Source organism: Vicugna pacos, chromosome 21, assembly GCF_048564905.1.
Source record: "Vicugna pacos chromosome 21, VicPac4, whole genome shotgun sequence".
In the NCBI taxonomy this organism is placed as follows: Eukaryota; Metazoa; Chordata; class Mammalia; order Artiodactyla; family Camelidae; genus Vicugna; species Vicugna pacos.
The window spans coordinates 17,742,403-17,762,866 of NC_133007.1; the positions used below are offsets into that span (position 1 = coordinate 17,742,403).

Below are 20,464 nucleotides of genomic sequence, written 5' to 3' on the forward strand. Positions count from 1 at the left end.
AGGCGCGCCGAAACCCACCCACCCTCTCGCTGCAGTCTGGCTTACTAAGCAAGAAGAACATGCCTGTTACAGAAATCCTGGCCCACGTCCTTCTGGGAGAGAGGCACAAAAAGAAAGTTGACTCCCGCCCCACCACCCTGTTTTTAGAAAACTGAATGGATAAAGGCGAGCACAATGTGCCAGTTGGAGCCTCGGCTGAATCTTTCCCAACTGAAGGCCACACACGGGTAAACATTTAATGTGGATTTAACAGCACAAGAGTGCTTTGTTGTACAAAGTGTATTTGAGTTAACACTTTCTTCCCAGTAGTCCTGCTCCAAATTACGGGAAACCAGAAGTGAGACTACCTGGCTATGAAAAGTTGTTATTTTTGTTTTTTTTTTTTAATTTTCTAAGTCTCCTCCAGCACCTGTGTCTAACTACAGCACAGGGAGGTTGGCAGGGGGGACTGAAAGCATGTGCCAAGCACCCACTTCCCTTTCCTTCTTGAAAGTCTCCTTTACTGTCCTTAAAAACCCAACTTCTTGTTCATTCCTTACAGCAGCTGAAGAAAGGGGCGCAAATCCTCTATCAACAGACTCCGCTCCCTCAAGTTGTCCCTTCTGGATTTTGATGGGTTCATTTTTCATCGACCACCTCCTTGGCCCCCCAAACTCGTCTGGAATCAAACAGTAAACAAATAAAAGAACTGCCCAAAGCTATACCAAATGTGTTACTCTATCCATAAAGGATGGTGACTTTACCGCAATGAAGGTCATCCTGAATCATCTGGACTAATCCACTGTCAGCATTAAGAGGAGTCAAAGCACACACCCTTCGAAGAGAATGATTTTCATTCACTAATTTGCAAAAAGGGAGCAACTATCGGTAGACCCAGGTCAGACTTTTGTTTCAGACCCACACAAGTAAGTCCAGCAACTTTGATGGAGGTGCAAATGCAGTTCAGTGGAGAAAGGACAGCCTTTTGCAGAAATGGTGCTGGAGCAACTGGTCATCCATGGGCAGAAAGAAGAACCTGGGCCAAAACCTCACACCTTATATACAAATTAACACAAAACGGATCACGGGCTCATGTAAAACATAAAACTTATTAGGAAAAAACACAGAAAAAAGTCTTTAGGATCTAGAGCTTGGCCAAGAGTTCGTAGACATGACACAAGGATGACCCATAAGAGGGAAAGTGGATAAACTAAATTTCATCAAAAGCAAACCATGCTCTGTAAAATCTTCCTAAAGAGGATGAAAGGACAAGCTACAGACTAGGGGGAAATACTCACAAAGTACATGCCAAACAAAGGACTAGTAGTAATACACAAAAAACATTCTCAAAACTCAACAGTGGAAACAAACCCTCCTATTAGAACATGAGCAAAAGATGCGAAGAAGCACTTGGCCCAAGAGGGTGCACAGATGGCAAATCAGCACGTGAGAAGATGTTCAGTGTCATTACCCAGGAGGAAAATGTACATGAAAACCAGGATGACATTTCACTGCATACCTACCAGAACAGCAAAAATTAAAACACAGTACATGACACACATGAATGTATTTACAAAAGAGAAAGAGACTCACAGACATAGAAAACATGGTTACCAAAGGGGAAAGAGGGGAGGAATAAATTAGGAGTTTGGGATTAGCAGATACAAACTACTATTTATAAAACAAATAAACAACAAGGTTCTACACAAAGGGAACTATATCCAATACCTTGTAATAGCCTATAATGAAAAAGAATATGAAAAAGAATATGTATATATAGTCACATGTGTAACTGAATCACTATGCTATATACCAGAAATTAATGCAACATTGTAAATCAACTATACTTCAAAATAAATAAAATACATAGATACATACATAAATAAATGTTACATTCTGATGGGCTATTTAAAAAAAAATAGTGAACACACCAAATGCTGGTGACAACGGGGAGAAAAGCGATCGCTCATACACTGCTGGTAAAAGTGTAAATGGTTCACCTCCTGAGGAAACAATGTGCCACTTTCTTTAAAAGCTAAACATGCGACTACCATATGATCTGGCAATTGTATTCCTTCCTGGGCATTTATCCCAGAGAAATGAAGACATGTTCATAGAGAAACATGTACACATATGTTTTCGTAGAAGCTTTATTCACAAGAGCCAAAAACTGGAAACCACCCAGATGTTGACCTTCAGGGGGTGAATGCTTAAAATAAACTGCAACCACACCACGGAACGCCACTGGGCAACTGACAGGACTGAATGACGACCCGCAGGGAATCTCCAGGGAATGATGCTAAGGGGAGGGGAAAAATGGGGGGAGAGGGGCCAATCCCGAAAAGTCACAGACCGTATGATTCCATTTATATATAACATTCTAGAAATGACAAAATTAGGGAAATGGAGAACAGATCAGCGGCTGACATGGATGAAGGATGAGGAGGGATGGCGTGGAGGAGGCAAGGAGTGGCTCATAAAGGACAACGCACGAGGGAGGGCATCCTGTGTGACGGAAATGTTCTGCATCTTCTTTATTAATATCAATACCCTGGCTGTGTTCTGTAAGGTATTACCATTGCGGATACCGAGGAAAGGTACGAAGGAATCTCTGCATTATTTCTTACAACTGTATGTGAATCTACAATTACCTCAAAAAAAAAAAAAAGAGTTCATCTTAAAAAAAAAAATAATGGCCATCCATCTTCTGCGACTGGTTTTTTTTTTTTTAAATATCAGAAGTTCAACCTCTCGCCTTTCAATTTTTTTTTTACTCACAAACCACTGTTAATTAATAATTGATCAGAGTGAATGTATTTTGTACATGGGACAGACACTAATTTTGGGGGGGGTCAAGACAGACTGTCGTGGGTTGAATTGTGGCCCCACCCAAAAAAAGATATGACCATGTCCCAAACCCTGGGGCCTCAGAATGTGGCCTTATTTGGAACAAAGGTCTTTGCAGATTGTAACTGAGGTTGTGAGGATCTCGAGATTGAGATCATCCTTGGACTGGATGGGCTCTGACCCCAGTGACAAGTGTCCTTGCAAGAAACAGAAAGGGAGGAAACACAGACAGGAAGGAGCGCCACGTGAAGATGAAGGCAGAGGTTGGAGCCATGCATCCCTAAGCCCAGCAGCTCCACCAGAAGCGAGGAGAGAATGGATCCTCCTTCAGAACCTCCAGAAGGAACCAAGGCTGCCAACACCTCCCATGTGGACTCTGGCCTCCGCAAACCTAAGAGAATAAACTTCCGCGGTTTTAAGCCACCAGGTGTGTGATAATGTGTGACTGCGGCCCTAGGAGACAAATACACTCGTCATTTTTCAAGGGGTGAGTTCAATTTCTCTCATTTTTTTTAATCACAGAAAATATGAGCATGTTATTCAACTTCTATTTTTGTCTACTCCTGGACACAATGTTTTTCTTCTTCCAGAGGATTTATGCCATAAAGATGTGTATCATTTCATTTTATAATCTTTTCCCTGTTGCTTTCCGTTTGCTCTATCTATAAACTATTACTAGCTGGCATATAGATGTGTCTACTTCATCAAATATCCTGGTTAATAATTGTCATACACGCTAACCAATTTTTTTTGGGGGGGGTGGTTCCGGTTAATGGAGGTACTGGGGATTGAACCCAGGACCTTGTGCATGCTAAGCGTACGCCCCATGAGCTATTCCCACCACCCTCCACCAACTTTTTAAAGATTTCAACTACACTTAAAAGAAACTATACTCAGCACTGGGTTAAATCTACAGTTTCCTTAGTAACCAAGAAGCTGCTTTTAGACCCAGCCATGTGCTTCAGGGTCTTCAAAATGAGTAGCAATTATTAGGATGCAGATGTGTTAAAAAGTACCATTCTGTGTCTTGATAGAAATGCCCTACACTTCTGAGCAAGATAAATTTTTTTTTAAAAAAAGGCCAAGATGAACAAAAACTGCACACTTACCACAAAGTTCGCAAAGGCAAAAAAAATAGGTCCTTTAGAATCAGGCTGGGCACACAGGACCTGGGGCTTGATTCCCAACTCAACCACACCCACCTGCACCAGTCATATGTCAGGCAACTCAACCTCTCAGACCATTACTGTCCTTGTTGTAAAGAGTGAGGAATGGGGGAAGGTATAGCTCAAGTGGTAGAGCACGTGCTTAGCATGCAGGAGGTCCTGGGTTCAATCCCCAGTACCTCGTCTAAAAACAAAAAACTAATCACCTCCCCCCACCAAGGTAAAATAAAATAAAATGATACAATAGTAAATAAATAAAATATTTTAAAAAAAAGAGTGAGGGATGATGGCTATTCCACGGATGGGCTCTAAGGGGTAATGAGATACTATCCATAAGACAGAGGCTAACACAAAACCAATGCTCTATAAAAATTATTCTCACCTCTAAAACCCATTAAATTTTCACATCAACAAATATTTCTGGGAAGCAGTCCATTGCGAGGCGTTTCATTTCGTAACTCAATTGAAGACTTCATCGTGATTCACGCCCATTCATTTTATTTTCTTCATATCTATGAAACCACACAGAACCACGTTGTCTCTCGAGCTCTGAATTCCATAATTTGTCCCAGCTCTGTTGTTAAACCTTGGTACAACCGGAGCTGAAATTCTGGGTTTATTTTTCTTGTGGTTCTTACCTTGGTTTTTCTATTTACTTACTAATCTCAATTACCCTTGTGTTCAAGGCAGTTAGCTTTTTAAGAGGCAGTATCTACAACATGGTACCAAATCTAAAAGGTACAAAACAGGACAGAGTGCAAAGTCCATCTCCTTCCCACCCCACATTCCAACCACCTTTCTGACTCCTTCTTGGCAGCCAGTTTACGGTTTTCATGTACATCCTTGGAGAGGTGGTCGCTGCATATGAAAACACGAGTGTGTACAAACTTTTCAGACAAACGCTAACACACAACCCTATCTGTACCTTCATTCACGCGTAATAGTTTGAAGATTATCCCATCAGTACAGTTAAGACCACCTCCTCTTCACAGGGCTTCAAACCCCGCCATTGTTTGAAGGAACCGAAGCTATCACCCGTTTTAAGCGTGCCCGACTTTTCCTAAAACAAGCCCTACGAATATGCATATGTACATTTACATACCTGTTGGATAAATGTCTAGTAGTGGATCTGCTAGGGCAAAGAATCTGTATTTTTTAAATTTCCATACATAAGCCCAGACAGCCCCCCACCATCAAGATTTACATACACCCATTTCCTCATACTCTTAATATCTAACTGAACGCTACCTGCTTAATTTACCTTTCTATTTTAAGTAAGGATAAACAGCTTTTATATGCCAAAAAGCCTTCTGTTTTCCCTTTCCCCTAACCAGTCTATTGTATCCTCACTCCTCTGTTGAGTTATTGGTCTTTTCTTATTGAAAAGCTCTTTATATCTATTAAGAAAACTATTTCTCACTTGTTATCACAAATATTCTTTCCAGTTAACTGTCTCACTTTAAAAAAAAAGTGATGTTTCCTGAAGAACTTTTTTTTTAACTTTTTCAATTGAAATATAGTCAGTTACAATGCATCAATTTCTGGTGTACAGCATAATGTTTCAGTCACACATGTACATACATATATCTGTTTTCGTATTTTTTTATTAAAGGTTATTTACAAGATATTGAATACAGTTCCCTGTGCCTGGGGAACATTTTTATTTATGTAGTTAAATTGATGAACTTTGTCATTTTTTTTTATGATGTGATACTTAAAAAGGTCTTCTTCATGCAGAAGTTTATGATAAATTCCCCCAAGTTTTCTTTTCTCAGTGGCCCTTTCTTTGCCTTCAATTCCCAAGATCCCGACCAGATCAAGGGAGGACCACAGGAAGGCTCCAGGCCAGCAGCTCTCAGAACCCTGAACCCACAGGCCAGACACCCAGGGAGCACAGAGGGCAAACAACTGAGAGGAAATGAGATCTGAGGGAGTGGGTTGTGTGGAGCTTCCTTTGCTCATACAAAGAGCTACAGAGAGACCTGCAGCTGTGTCCCTCTCGAATTCATCTGGAAAGAGGCACACGCTCTGCTTTCAACCCTTGGGTGCAGCCCACAGCTGCACACGTGCTAAAGGATCGGCTCGTGGCACCACTCCTAGAGCAGAAATCAGCAGCGGGTCTGGGGTAGATCACCGACGAGCACCACCTGCAAAGTTATCTTTCTTTTGAACATGAGGTGCGTTTCCCCACCTCACACAGGGTATTCTGCTAAGAATGTGAAATTCCGGAGCGGTGGGTACAGCTCAGCGATAGAGTGCATGCCTAGCATGCACGAGGTCCTGGGTTCAATCCCCAGTACCTCCATTAAAAATAAATAAATATATACACCTAAATACCTCCCCCCAACCCCTTCCCCAAAAAAGAATGTGAAATTCTGTTTCTCCCCTATGATGACAAATAGCTAAAGTAAGCACGTACATCCTCACCAAACACAAACAATATCTACAAATTAAAGACAAACGGGAAATTTCAGCCCAAACAAGCCTCCTAACTAAAGATAGTAAGTTAAGAAGTACGTTAAACACCATGTGTTTCTAATCTTACCTTGATACTCTCCTTCTCCTTCCCCCTTCTTCTTGAAATGGCTCCTGCAGATTCCTAGGAAACGGACCACAGAAAGTTCCCTCAGGGAAGCCTCCTGTAGTGTGCTGTCTCCCCATGACAGAGTGACAATCTTGAACCACTGACTGGGGTTAAGTAATTCCTTTGAGTTGCAGCTAAGCATCTTATTTCACATATTAAAATTAGGAAAGCTAAACATTCACAGGCAAAAAAAAAAAAAAAAAAGAAGTTGGAACCCTACCCTACACAATATACAAAATGGATCAAAGGTCTAAACATAAGATTTGAAACCGTAAAACTCTCAGAAGAAAACACAAGAGGAAAGAAAGCATCCTGGCACTGGATTTGGCCATGATCTCTCAGATATGATACCAAAAGCACAGGCAGGAAAAGAAAAAATAAATAAGATGACTTCATCAAAATTAAAACCTTGTGTGCATCAAAGGACACTATCAACAGAGTAAAAAAGCAGCCTAAGGAATGGAAGAAATAATTGCAAACCACATATCTGATAAGCGATTGGTACCCAGAATACATAAAGAACTCTTACAACAACAAAAATTGATTAAAAAATGATCAAGACGTAAATAGACATTTCTCCTAATATATGAATGGCCAGTAAGTATATGAAAAGATGCTCCACATCACTAATCATGAGGGAAATGCAAACCAAAACCACAATGAAGATACCTCTTCACATCCATCAGGATAGCTATTAAGAGAAGAAAGTAACAAGTGTTGGGGAGGATGTGGAGGAACTGGAACCCTGTGCGCTGCTGGTGGGACTGTGATATGTGTGCAAGCACCGCGGAAAACAGTATGGCGATTCCTCAAAAAACTAAACATAGAATTACCATAGGATCCAGCAATTCCACCCCCAGATATAGACCCAAAAGAACTGAAAAGCAGGGAATAGATATTTGTACACTCATGCTCAAAGCAGTATTATTCACAATAGTCAAAAGGCGGAAGCAACCCAGTGTCTATTGATGGATGAATGGATAAACGATATGTGCTATATAGCCATACAATGGAATATCTATTCATGCTTAAAAAGGAAGGAAATTCTGACACATGCTACTACATGGATGAGCCTTAAAATAATCCTCAAGGGATTAAGCCAAATGAAATAAGCCAATCACAAAAGGACAAATGCTGCATGATTTCTGGATGTACCTATATAAGGTACCCAGAGTAATCCAATTCGCAGAGACAGAAAGCAGAATGGTGGTTTCCAGGGGCTGGGGCTGGAAGGGGTGGGGTGGCATGGGAATGAGACATTACTGTTTATTCACTACAGAGTTTTAAGTTGGAGAAGATGAAAAAGTTCTGGAGAAGATGAAAAAGTTCTGGAGATGAATGGTGGTAACAGATGAAGGACAACATCCATGTGCTTGACGCTGCAGAGCCGTACACTTTAAAACAGTTCAATTGGTAAATTTTAAGTTATGTATATTTAACCACAGCAAAAACTCATCTGCTTATACTATTATTGTCTTATCACTAAACTGCATAAATCACGGGCTAGGGTCTTATCTCATTCATCTCTGTACTCCTATCCCAGCGCCAAGCCCTCAATAAAAGTATCCTGAACCAAAGTCACATTTCTCAGGTAGAGTCTAAAACCAAGATTAAAACCAAGATGTCTTCCAGGCTCAGGTTCAGAGAGCTAAAAAGTAGCACCTGAAACCACAACTGGGGTAGGAGGGAGACACACTTTGTCACATAACCCTTTTTTCAGTTATAGAACCAATAACCTCATTAATACTTAACCAAATATATATATATATATATATATATATATATATATATATATATATATATATATATAGTTTGCATTATTAGTTACCAACTTCAAGCCAAGCTCTTAACAGGTGCCTACTTTCTGATATATGCTAAAAACACAGCATATACTCTAATCTCCCAGTTAACTTCCTCTTCCAGGAAGACCTCAAAGATTGCTCCCTGAAAGTGTCTTTGCTCTCTACCCTTCCTTTTCTTCCTCCCCCTATTCCTCATACTAGCCAACCACTCAGTTTTTCTGCAGCCCATCCTTGGTTTCCAGCCACACAACAACTGTGAACAAAACCCAGGTCAGTGAAAGAGAATTAGATCTTCCTGCTAAGTAGGTGAGAAGCATCAGGCTTGGTCTCACACCTTTGCAGAAGCAAGAATCCTGGCCTGAGTCCTCCCACCACTGGTAGAAGTACAATCTGATTAGATGAGCATTGTGTAATTAGTTATCACGGCCGTGGTTATCCTAGTTAACCATCCCTCCCTATTCCAAGCTCCCTCACAGGGTCCTTGGCTATGATTGAGGTGTGTTCCCTTTAGGTCACCTTTGCTGTCTTCCCATGGTGGGCATTTTGTTTGAAGAGCTTCCTACTGAAACAGAATAAAAAGTCAGTAGCTTGCTTTTTTGTGTGCAAGAGAGGCTTTTTGTTTTTTTTGTTTTTTTTTAGAGACAATTTTTACATGAAAAGCATAAGGAATATATAAACAGGGCTGAGTTTCTGAAAAGAAACTCCTCACCCCACCCCCCCAAAAAATGCAAGAGCAAAGAATGCAAGGAACAACTGTTTTCCCCGTTTTTCCTACTGCGGCTCTCACTGTGGCACTGACCATGCCTTACTGCGTTGCCACCCCAGCAACACATTGCATCAGAGACCCAGCTGTCCTGGGAAACCACTCACAGCGCTGCCAACAGCAAGCACTGAGGATTTTGTTCCCAGTTTGGCAAGAGTATGGAAAATGTTCATCCTTTTCACCTACCATTTGACTTCTAGGAATTTATCCTAAGGAAATAATTAAAGACGAACAAAAAATTTATGAAGATGTCCATCATTGCAAAAAAGGTAAGGACAACCTACTTAGTCAACAATGGGGAGATGAGGTTTGTTAATTAAATCTTGGTACACTGCACATGAAATGTAGCACAATTATCAAGCCATGTTTGCAAAAATTTTTGGTAATATGGGAAAATGCTCAGCATATATTAAGTTCTAAAAGACTATGTTTTTCTCAATTTTGCCCAAAAACAAAATAAGTTCCATGGATATATATATATGTATAAGTCCAGAAAGAAATATAATAGTTTTAACAATGGTCAGGTCTGGGAAAAGGAAGTAGAAATCATTTTCCTTCTTCTTTACACTAGTTTAATTATTTTTTAAATACCAAGGGGTCAGTTTCAAGCAGAAAGTGGTCCAACCCAAACTCCCATATGCGAGATGCTGATACCCAGAAAAATAGCAAAATGATATTTGTTCCTATTTCAAAAAAAAAATCAGTCTGTTTACTTTAAAAAGACTGCTAAAAAGGAAAGCTGTGCACTCGTGGTAAGGTTTACAACCCATTATCACTAGGACAGGTAGTGTTCCGGCAGAGATGGAAAAAATTCTGTGGTTTCCCATTCTCATTTGGCACCGAGTCTGATCATTACAAAAGCCAAAGAATGCACAAAAACAGGTGGCAGATCCAGGACCCTGATATGAGGGGTCACTTAACTGTTGATGGAAAAACAAGGGAGGAACTACTGAAAGTTAAGTGACAATGACTTTTTATAAACACACGGAAGGGGACTGCCACATTTAACAAAAATGTAATGCAGTTCATATACCATATACGTTTTCTATAGACACTTCACAGACCCTAATCTTTATCCCAGAACAAACCAGCTTGCAAACCAGCAGCTGGGAGGCTCTAAATGACTCCACTACCAACATCTGCATTTCTACACACCCTATTTGAGGTTATTCAGGCTCAACCACCCAAAGAGCCAGTCCAAAACTGATTTTGAGCATGCTTTATTAGCATCTGGTTCCAATGACTACCCTTTAACCCACAGAAGGCTCTGGCTTAAAAAGAATGTTTCCTTCTTTACAAAATACCCGATGAGCGGTCCCCAACTTAAAAACACGTTGCCATCCAAAGTTCGCTGGCTGTGTAAAAGCAGAACACATTTTTCCATACAAGTGAGTGAGGCCTGGGTTCCCGGCCTAGCTTCTAATGTCACCGAACCCACACTTGTGATCTGTCTACAAAATAAGAGAAAGCAATTTTTGCCGTAATGCTACGATTTAAGTGAAAACGAACACCAGTATGACTGAGCAAAGGCTGGGGCTTGAGGACATAGAAAGACCTGTCCCTGAAGCTTTTGTCTTCATGCCACTCACAGAAACTGCTTGCTCTCCAACATACGACCTGTGCACCTCCCTCCAGACCACTCAACCACACTAGTTTTCTGTGTGTCCCCAGAGACGAGCCCTCACGCGCATGCATCCTTCCTAGGGTCAACCCGCAAAGCTATTCTCTAGCACAGCTGGGCACCAGGCACAGGAGAAGACAGTGCCCTCTAAATGGACTTCCTAATAGCTGGACATTTCTTTTTTCGGGGTCCATGGGCTCACACATAATTACCCGTTTCCTAAGTTCCAGATCCAGCTGGGCGTAGTTGAGAACCAGACAGTAAAATTATCTCTAAATAGCCAAATGCCTAGAAAGGTCCCCAATTTCAGTAAAGCTCTGCTTTTTCTATCCAGGGAGAGTCTCAATGACAGGTTATTTACTCTTTATTTTTAACCATGAATCTGACAAGCTTCCCTTCCAGGTGTCAAGGCAAAGAGAAGGTGACTAACAACTGCTGAGTGCCTCCGTGTGGCATTATTTCTTCATTTAAGGATGTAAGTGTCTTGTCTTCTCACGGCCACTGGGCAATGACCTGGGACCCATGAGCTGAAACCAGACCCTACCTGGTGGCTGTGAAGTCCATGGAGGCAGAGTCACTGCCAGTAGCCAGCACCCAGTGGAGTGTGCTAGTAAGGTAGTGAAAAAAAAAAAAAAAAGCCAACACAAGTGTCAGACAGCAGCAGCTCCATTCCCTAACTGCTCCTTCTAGAAACAAAGGGGTGTCTGGAATACCCTTTTGATGGTTTCTCTCTAAAATTAAGTATTCCCAAGTGTTGGGACTGAAACCAGGCTCTCTGAAACATGCTAACCTCAAGGTTCCAGGGGGGCTGGGGTCTCTACTTCAAGGGACCTCATGCCTCCAGGCTTCTCAACTCACCATTCCCCAAGCAGTGGAGATGGCACCACACTACTGCCCAACAGGTGCTTTTTCTTTTTTTTTTTTTTTTTTTTTTGGATTTTGTTTTTTATTAAAGTGTAGTTGATTTACAATCGTAGTTTCCGGTGTAGAGCAAAGCGATTCAGTTATACATATACATGCACTTTTTTTTTTCAGATTCTTTTCCATTATATATTATGACAGGAAATTAACACGGTCCCCTGTGCTCCACAGTAGGTCCCCCCGACAGGTGCTTTTCGAGGTGGATGCTGTCCCGTCCTGAGTGTTTGTGAAGTAGCAGAAAGAGACGGTCCTTCCCAAGCAGGTGACAAGATTAGTTTCTGAGAGTCCTATCACCTGAGACTACTCAAAAGGAAAGGAAAACAGAGGATAAGAGATTACGCATGTGAATAGAGACTGATGAGAGCACCTACCAGGGGACTTTAATGTTTTCAGTCAAGTATTTAGTAAGTATCTCTACTGAGGCTGATAAAAGGACTTTGGCTTGCTTTTCAATAAGCAAGGACTTTCAAGTGGCAATCATTACAGAATAAAAAATGATGAGGGTCTCCCATCAGAACACCTATCTCCCGAGGGCTACCTAGTAATTATCAGTTTACTGAAAATGATAACATAATTTACTGAAATCTAAAAGCAGTTTCATGAAATCGGTATTATTTCCCTGGAGGCAAGACAGCATAGTGAAGAGAAAACAGCCTTGTGTTACAGTGATCTTCTGTGTTCGAAATCGAATGTGGCTGGGTGACCTTGAGCAAAGTGGTTCACCTCCTTCAGTCTCAGTTTCTTCATCTGTAAAATGGCTAAGTAGGGGACTTCTATCTTAACTGGCATGTGTGTATTCAATAAACCACCGCTAGTTCATTTTACTGATGCTAAGACACAGATTATATCTGACAAGTTGCTTTCTTCTCTTTTTCTTCTTTTCAAACAAAAAACAGCTTCAAGCACCTACTTAAGCCTGGTAAAGTAAAGCAAGTCATATAGATTCAATCCCTACTGTCTTGGAGTTTATCACCACGATCCCAGGAATAGGAACAAACAAGGGAATGAGAAAATAGATATCAAATAAGATTAAGAATTTACTCTCTATAAACACCATGTGTAACCTCGGGGAGGCCACACAGTCCCCTCCTCTTTTATTGATAGTGGAAAGACTTCAATAAAGAAAAAGGCAGCTCAACAGTGGTGGTGTGCAGACTTGGGGACAAATTCGAGGGTGGATGCGGACAAAAGTGGGGGAAAACAACAACTAAGAAGTTGATCCTGAAAGGCAGGCAGTCAACACAGCCTGAAAACACAGCAGAACAAGGTAAACAGCTCAAATCCACCCTGCAGTGCCCCAGGCGCACGTGAAGGCACACTCGGGTGCTGATGCAAGTCCAGGGCTCCTGTGGGACAGCAGGGGCTTGTCCTACAGCAAATGTGATGCTGCTGTGAGACGATTCAAAGCTGTGAGCTATGGGGAGGGTACAGCTCAGCAGGAGAGTGCGTACTTAGAATGCACGAGGTCCTGGACTCAGTCCCTAGTACCTCTGTTAAAAAATAAACCTAATTACCACCCCCCTCCAAAAATAAATAAAAATAAGTAAAAAAACAAATCTGTGAGGGAGGAATGCTAACAGCCTTGGCCCCACGGGAGCGACCAAAAGAAAGGACCTGGTCACCACAAGGAGGCGGGGTGGGCAGGTGCGCGGTGGGATGGGAAGACTGCTGTCCTCGATGAGGCAAGGTGGGCAGAGAGGGCAAAATCTGCACAAGAGAGGTGAGGGTCTCTCCCCAGATTCAAGTTTAGGAAAGGACTTTCACTTTCAATCCAGTTGATTCTGTTAACAGGGTGTTTTTTGGGTCTAAAATGCAGGATAAGATTTAGATAGTTAAACGTATGTAGATTTCATTACAGCCCTCCTGTCCCCATGTCATCAGTGTCACAGCACAGTGACCTGGTCTTATTTTTTTCAGTCTTCTAACCATAGAGTTTCTAAACAGGCTGTAGCAATGAAAAGCAAACCCAGCAGACACCAATCTAGGGAACTGCATTCACGGCTTATGCATCCCTTCCAACACTGACTTCGCAAACAAAACAGTCTCCGGAGCCTCAGAACGAAGACAGAGAACAGCGTGGGCTGCCGCAGCAATGTCTGCAGCTCCGAACACGGTGGAAGGCCTGGCCACTCCCCGTCACCGCTGCCTGCCTCACTGGCAACTCATCTGTTCTTGCAGGAAGGCCCCCTGGCTCGGCCACCGTGGACACCTTCTCCAAACTAAAGAAACGAACGGAAGGGAACGTTCCTAAGGCACAGGTGGCCAAGTCGCTGAAGCGCTCCCTCCCGCAGGCGGATCTCTCCCGGGCTGAGAGGTGAGCACCAGACGGGAAGTCAGTGCCGGCATCACCTGTAACCCAGCAGAATGGGATACGAAACAGACACCGCGAGCTCAGCAGATTCTGTGACATGTCCAGACACTTCTGCAGCAAGGCCTGGCGTAACCTTCCTGCACTCCGCCGTTGTCTCCAGGGACAAGTTCTCAGGCCTATCAGAACAGCTGCTGCTGGCTTGTTCATCTGTCAGCAAATTCGAGCTCATAGAGGCAAGGCTGCCAAGGGAGCAGACTGGGAACCATGGCCATCTTCCTCACAACACCCAGGGCAGTACCGCCAGACCCACTGACGGCATGCCACAGGCACACGGCACACAGGAAGAGTTGGACAGACCCATGTGTGAATCTTTGGGTCTATCCCTTATTGGCTGAGCAATCTTGGGCAGGTTACTTAACCTCTCTGAGTCTCCATTTCCTTCCTTGAAACAGAGGACCAGAACCTCACATATTCAGAACAGAAGGAAATGGGCAGCTTTTTATCTTGAGGTGCTAGGATGCTCAATAATGCTAGTGGTGCCTCACATGCCTATCTCCGGCACATACATGGTATCTCCTAACTTGGTATTTTTTATAATGGTCTGAAGGAACAGGCCTTTCTCCAGTCCTCCTACCATGCTCACCTCCCTCACTTTCTCAGAGTGCTGATTCTAGAGGCCAAGATCCTCAGAACGCCTTCTGAACCACTCTCTCCATCCCTCCAACAGACACAGACAGAGGGAAATCACTCCAAGCTGAGAGCATCTAACCCTGTAAAATGTGAGGCAGACACTGGCAGCCGAAGGCAAAAGCTGGGAAGAGTAAAAAGGAGAAAGGAAGATAAAGGGGCAGGGGTGACCAGAATGGCAGTCGACAGCCAGAGCATCAGGTGAAGGACACGTGGGACACAGCAGCCATGGGGCATCATTCAAACGCCTCCACTTGGCACACGGGGCTGCAAAGCTGGCCTCCAACGGCTGCTCCTGCCTCTCGCTCCTGTTATGTACCCGGTGTGACCACACACTGCTGTTCCCAGCACTCCAGTTCTGTCTGGAATGCCACCCTGCAAGTGTCCCCACCCCCTTTCCAATCTGGCAAACTTCTCATCCTTCCGGCTCCAGCTCAGTCATCACCTCGCATCTCTGCCTTCTCCAGCTCCCCACCCCTGCATCTCCCCCCGTGTGACTCGCCCTACTCTGCACCCCACATCCCTGTTCCTTACCCAGCTGCACGGTCATCGCTTGTGTCAGTTGTCTGTCCTCTCCTACTGCCTTACTCATCCTTGTATGCCGGGTCCTAGGAACGCAACAGCCACTCAACATTGGCTGAATCAGTGAATGACTCAGGTGGTGCTCAGAGGACCAGTTTGCCTACTGCTTTGACGGAGCCTCGTCAGCTCGGTAGAAACCAGGATTCAGTGAACAGAGGGTTCAGTACTTGCTCTGTCACCTGCTGGGTGACTGGGGAAGACATCTGGGGAGACATTTTCATTTCTGAACCCCAGTTTTTCATGTATTAAAAGAAAGAGGGAGGGAGAGGGCATAGCTCAGTGGCAGACAGTATGCTTAGCATGCATGAGGTCCTGTGTTCAATTTCCAGTGACTCCATTAAAAAAAAAGGAAAAGAAAAGAAAATTCAAAATAATTTTAAAAAAAAGGGGGGGGATGAATGCTACCATCTACCTTACATGACTGTGATTGACCTCAGGGTCTCGAGAAAGCGGGTGTGAGAGGACTCTGGTCACTCTTCAGAGTCCACACGCTTCCCAAGCCCCTAGGAAACGTTCTCACCACAGAGAATGAAGCCACGGCACGTTTGATGCCTTCTCAGTCTCCACTCCATCGACATGTTGCCAAATGTTTAAAAGAAAACCACAGAGCCTGTGAGGGGTGCATTTAAGGCATATCCGTGATTCTCAGGTTCTAAATGCTGGTCCCAGGTGACACCTGGAGCTGCCAAAGGAGTGACATTTGATTCGGGAAGTGTTTTCCAATTAACTTATCTATTAAAGCTTTCCAGCTCCCCCTAGATGAGCCCAAAGCTGAAGAGTTAGGAGGGTTAACAGTTAAATCACCACCTGGCCAACTGAACACAAGCAAGCTGACACAGTCACATGTCACAACTCTTAGCTCACTTACTGATGTCATTCCAAGTCTCTTTTCCTAAAAGACACGCCTCTGGCCAGTTGCATGACAAACAGACACTAAGAAATTACGACTAGGAGAGGACAGCATAGCTCAGTGATAAAGTGTGTGCTTAGCACGCACAAGGTCCTGGGTTCAATCCCCAGTATCTCTACTTAAAAAAAAAAAAATCTAAAAAAACAAAAACAAAAACAAAAAAGAACCAAGGGTGGAGTGGTTAAAAAGAGGAAGGGAAAAAAAAATTTAAGCCCAATGCTTTAAAGATCATTACAAGTTACTTAGGGGGAAAACATGTAAAAGACAACAAACAAAACTCATCTAACACCTAAAATGCCAGGTATTAGAGATACAACAGGCATCTAATGTTTGCAGAAGAAATTAATATATCAGATGGTTCCTTGTACTGTAAGATGCCTACTGCCTTGATGGACCCCAATTAGCTTTGTAGTAACCAGGTTTCAAAGAGAAGATTCAAGCGCTGACTGTGCCACTGACAATCTGCGTGCGCTTGGGGAAGACACTTATTTCTGAGCCTCAGTTTTATACCTATAGTAAGTGGGACTGGGTATCTATTTTCTATACAACGTAACACTGTTTAGAACACATAATACATAATACCTTCTACAATGGAAGATGAATGTCATTTCATCATGGAGAGTTTCTTAGGGTTTAAAACAATTTCATACGTATTTTCACACTTTATTCTCATGACATCTGGGTGCCAGAGACAGGGCAGATTCCTTCCCACTTCACAGAGAGGATAAAACATCGCAGAGGTCAGCTGACCGGCACCAGGGCATCCCCGGAGGCTGGGCAGAGAGCGGATGCAGAGTATTTTGACTTCTCTACTCTGAGACTCTTCCCCGGGGACAGGGAAACAGAGTTCCAAGTCTCCCCCCGACCGGGCTGGCTGCACAAGCTCCCTATCCTCACCTCTACTCCCGCCCGCACTTCCGGAACCTCCAAGTTCTACACCACTGGTAGCCCCGCTTCCACACGTGGGTCTCAGACACAGCAGCTCCCAGCACGTCATCCAGAGCAAGGTTCAGACAGCATGTATTCCAACACCCCGCCCGTGTGCAGACATCTATAGAAACCCTGGGATGTGTGACCTGGCCGACAGAGGTTCCGTGGGTCCCAGGCAGACAGGACAGAAGGAGCTTGAGACAGACAGCGCAAAAACTGGGAAGTGACTGAATACATATGTGAAAAGTTTTACTTCCTGCCGTGGCGGATTCTGTGCCTGCTGAAATGTGCTCAACCGTGAGCTGTTCTGAAACAAGATGCAAGGAAGTAGAGGATCGGTTGCTATATATAAGTGCTTTATTTTGGGACATTTTTGCTGCAAAATAAATGGAGATTCAGAGAGACTTGGAATAGGCGTTTATGGAATAAATTCAGAAAGCCTGACTCATTGTAAATAACCGCCACATACTAAGGCCTTAGACATGGGGTCCCGAAGAGAGCTGGGTGGACCCTGCCAATTACAATCTCTATCATTCCAGAGATAAAGAACATCCTTTCCATTTATTTCACAAGTGTCCAACTCTCCAAGGAAGAACAATTCAGAACAGACAGAAAAAAAAAAAACGTAGGCTGGCAAACATTCTGCACCACCTGCCATTCAAGCTGAAGAAGTGACAATCATCATTTTCCCCAGCAAGACACTTTAGATTCTGTCCCTTCTCTTTTCAGTGTCCCTGTGTGCAAGGTACCCAGCAAACCATTAATTACATCTTCAAAAGGGACCGACTTAACTTTCCAAACCCAGTTAAAAGCTTCACAATGATGTTCTCCTATAGTAGGGTCCAAGAAGTGCTGGGGATCTGTAGGAAAAACAGAAGAATAAGACAGGAAAAAAGAGAGTAAGGTATTATTTACAGACTCGAAAAGATACAGTGAAGGTAAGAGCCAAGCGGGGAGGATGAGGAATGCTTCAGAGTGAAGGGCTAAACAAAAATCAGGACGTCAACAGAGGAAAACACAGACCTTTTTTTTTAATCTCAAGAAATTCAAAAGATACATTTAAAAAAAAAAAAGAGGCTGAGTTAGAAACATACAGTTTAACTCTAAGAGGAGGTGTTAGGGCTGGGGGAGGGGACATAGGTCACGGGAAAGGCCACTGGCTCACCGCTGCCCATCTGACTGGTCGGGGCTGGTCAGGGGGCCTTACACTACCCGTCAGTTGTCTGCACTTTTCAGGTGACCAAGTCCTAGCGGGAAACCAGAGGAACCAGTTTTCTTTCCCATGGGATGCATGGGAATCACCTGGATGAAGTTAGGAACGTGTATCTTAGGACCAGCCATTTGTTCCCTGTCGCTCTCTGTGGCACAGGTGGCTTCAAAGGGAGCCCCTTCTCTCGGCGTGGGCTGGGATTTTGAACTCACGGTCCACAGTGCCTGGGGGAAAGGCATTCCAGCGTCCACTGCCTGACTGCCCCCGACCTCTCCCCCAGGAACTCTCAGGGCCATTCTGCCTCACCGCTGGAACCCCCGAATGAAGGGAGACACGAATGGGACCCCAACCTTCAAGCTTCCCAGGGAGGAGGGGGGTTCTGACAGCTCAGTCCGCGGGGAGAAGGCTGGTGAAAGGTCAGTGCCCAAGATTCCAAAACTGCTAAGGAAGGCTCTTGGCAAGATGAGATCTTTACATTTAAGTAACTACAGACAAGGGCTCCCATAAACGGGTGTTCCAAAAGCCCTGATTCCTTACCCAGAGCCTTGTGCTTGTGAAGTTAAGGGCTCCCAGGAAGATGACTCACTTGTCCCCAGCGGTGAAGGGACGTGGAGATGGGAATGAAAAAGTTCCAGGAGGTCACTAGTACCTTCACCTTGAATCGCCACGGGCCCAAAATAAATACTTTCCATCATCCTCACAGGTTATAGGCACCAAACAAAGGAAGGAGTGGAGAAGAAATGCTCTCTGTTTGAAATGCATTTTGACCAAGGATGACATTCAGGGAAGGAGGCAATTCCTTTTTGAATAAAGACCCTTTCTGCAAACACCCCCACTGGAGAGGGGAGAGGGGAAAAGCATTTAGCAGGCAGACTTCATACTCGGCCTACTTTTAAGAACACAACTTTTCTGGTCTATTTGCCATGCTTTGTTTATTTTTCATGAAAAACACCTCAGAAATGTACCTGGTAAGTTCAGGGTTGGAGGTGCAAGGGTCCTTTGACTTTGCAAATACAAGTGGGCATTAAAATCACTCAGATTGTCTGCTCTACGCTGAGTTGCTTCCCAACACCTGAATTTTCCCATTCCGCCCGCCCCCATCTCTGATCAGATCCCGGGGAGAGACATTGTCAGTAGATTCATTTCTTCCTGGTGTCTCCCGGTGCTAGTCCAAAAACCTGATGGCAATCCATTGCTTTAAAGTCTGTTCTCTATAATCCATGCGGTTTTGCAAAACTCTATGGGAAGGTGGCTCCTCAGAGCACACGGAAGCAGGACTGGGACCCAGATGATACTGACATGACATATAACTCACAACAAAAGGGGCAACTTGGAAGAAAAGACACCAGAGCCAGGGCCCTGGGGGGCGGGCGGCCTTGGGATCAAGAGCCTGCAAGAGGAAGACCGCGCTTTGATATTTGAGAGGTATGTGACTCAAGCCACAGCCAGAGCTGTACCAGCTTGAATTGACGGGGAGTCTCATCACTCGCTAAAAGGGCTTTTCAGAATGTCCCAGTTAAGCCAGACTGTACCAGGTATCCAGGCTGGGCATTGAGGTCACCCCTAAGAACCGCACCCAGATCCAGGGAGAAAAGAAAAACAGGGACACCAAAGAAAAGCTTCCTTCCAAACGTTCAAAGAGAAACTGAGACAAAAGAAAGAGCCTGGGAATCTGTGTGCTTGTGGGTGAAGCCGGGAGACAGAAGGATACACTAGAGACAGGAACCATCATCACGACGCCATTCACAGTGCTTCCTCCAGGGGCGAGAGAGACGGACCGATCTGAGATACCCGGGTACGCTGGGGAAGCTCCACAGATGAGACACAGGTCACAGAGGGAACAGAATCTTGTGTTTGCCCTTCCAAAGATCCAGACTATGCAACCTGGAAGGGACTTTAAGGGCTGTCTTAATCCAGGTCCCCTCAGCTTATACCAAAGGAAGGTGACTGTTCTGGGAAATGCCATGATCTCAGGTTCCTTCCCGGGCTATTCCATACCATTTCCGGGTCACTCCAGTCAAATCTCTTTCCTGTTGATCCTGTCCATTTCTCTGAGTAATGGGTGGTATTAATTTTACCTACTTTATGTAGCAGATGGTCAAGTTACAGAGGCTTATATCTTGCTAGTAACTAACTATTCAGCAAAGTCTG

The 20,464-nt window shown here is 44.0% G+C and overlaps 1 protein-coding gene across 2 annotated transcripts in view; it reads right to left on the reverse strand.

Annotated features, from left to right (window-relative positions):
* The window catches only part of UCK2 (uridine-cytidine kinase 2), a 65,974-nt gene that overhangs the window by 24,777 nt on the left and 20,733 nt on the right, over window positions 1-20,464 (reverse strand). Inside the window, exon 2 of one of the 2 annotated variants that reach the window (XM_072946206.1) lies at window positions 6,538-6,591. The exons of the other annotated variant lie outside the window; for it this stretch is intronic. Within the exon in view, the coding sequence (XP_072802307.1) occupies window positions 6,538-6,591 (54 nt within the window). The remainder of the gene's footprint in view (window positions 1-6,537; window positions 6,592-20,464) is intronic. 2 annotated transcript variants of the gene reach the window in all.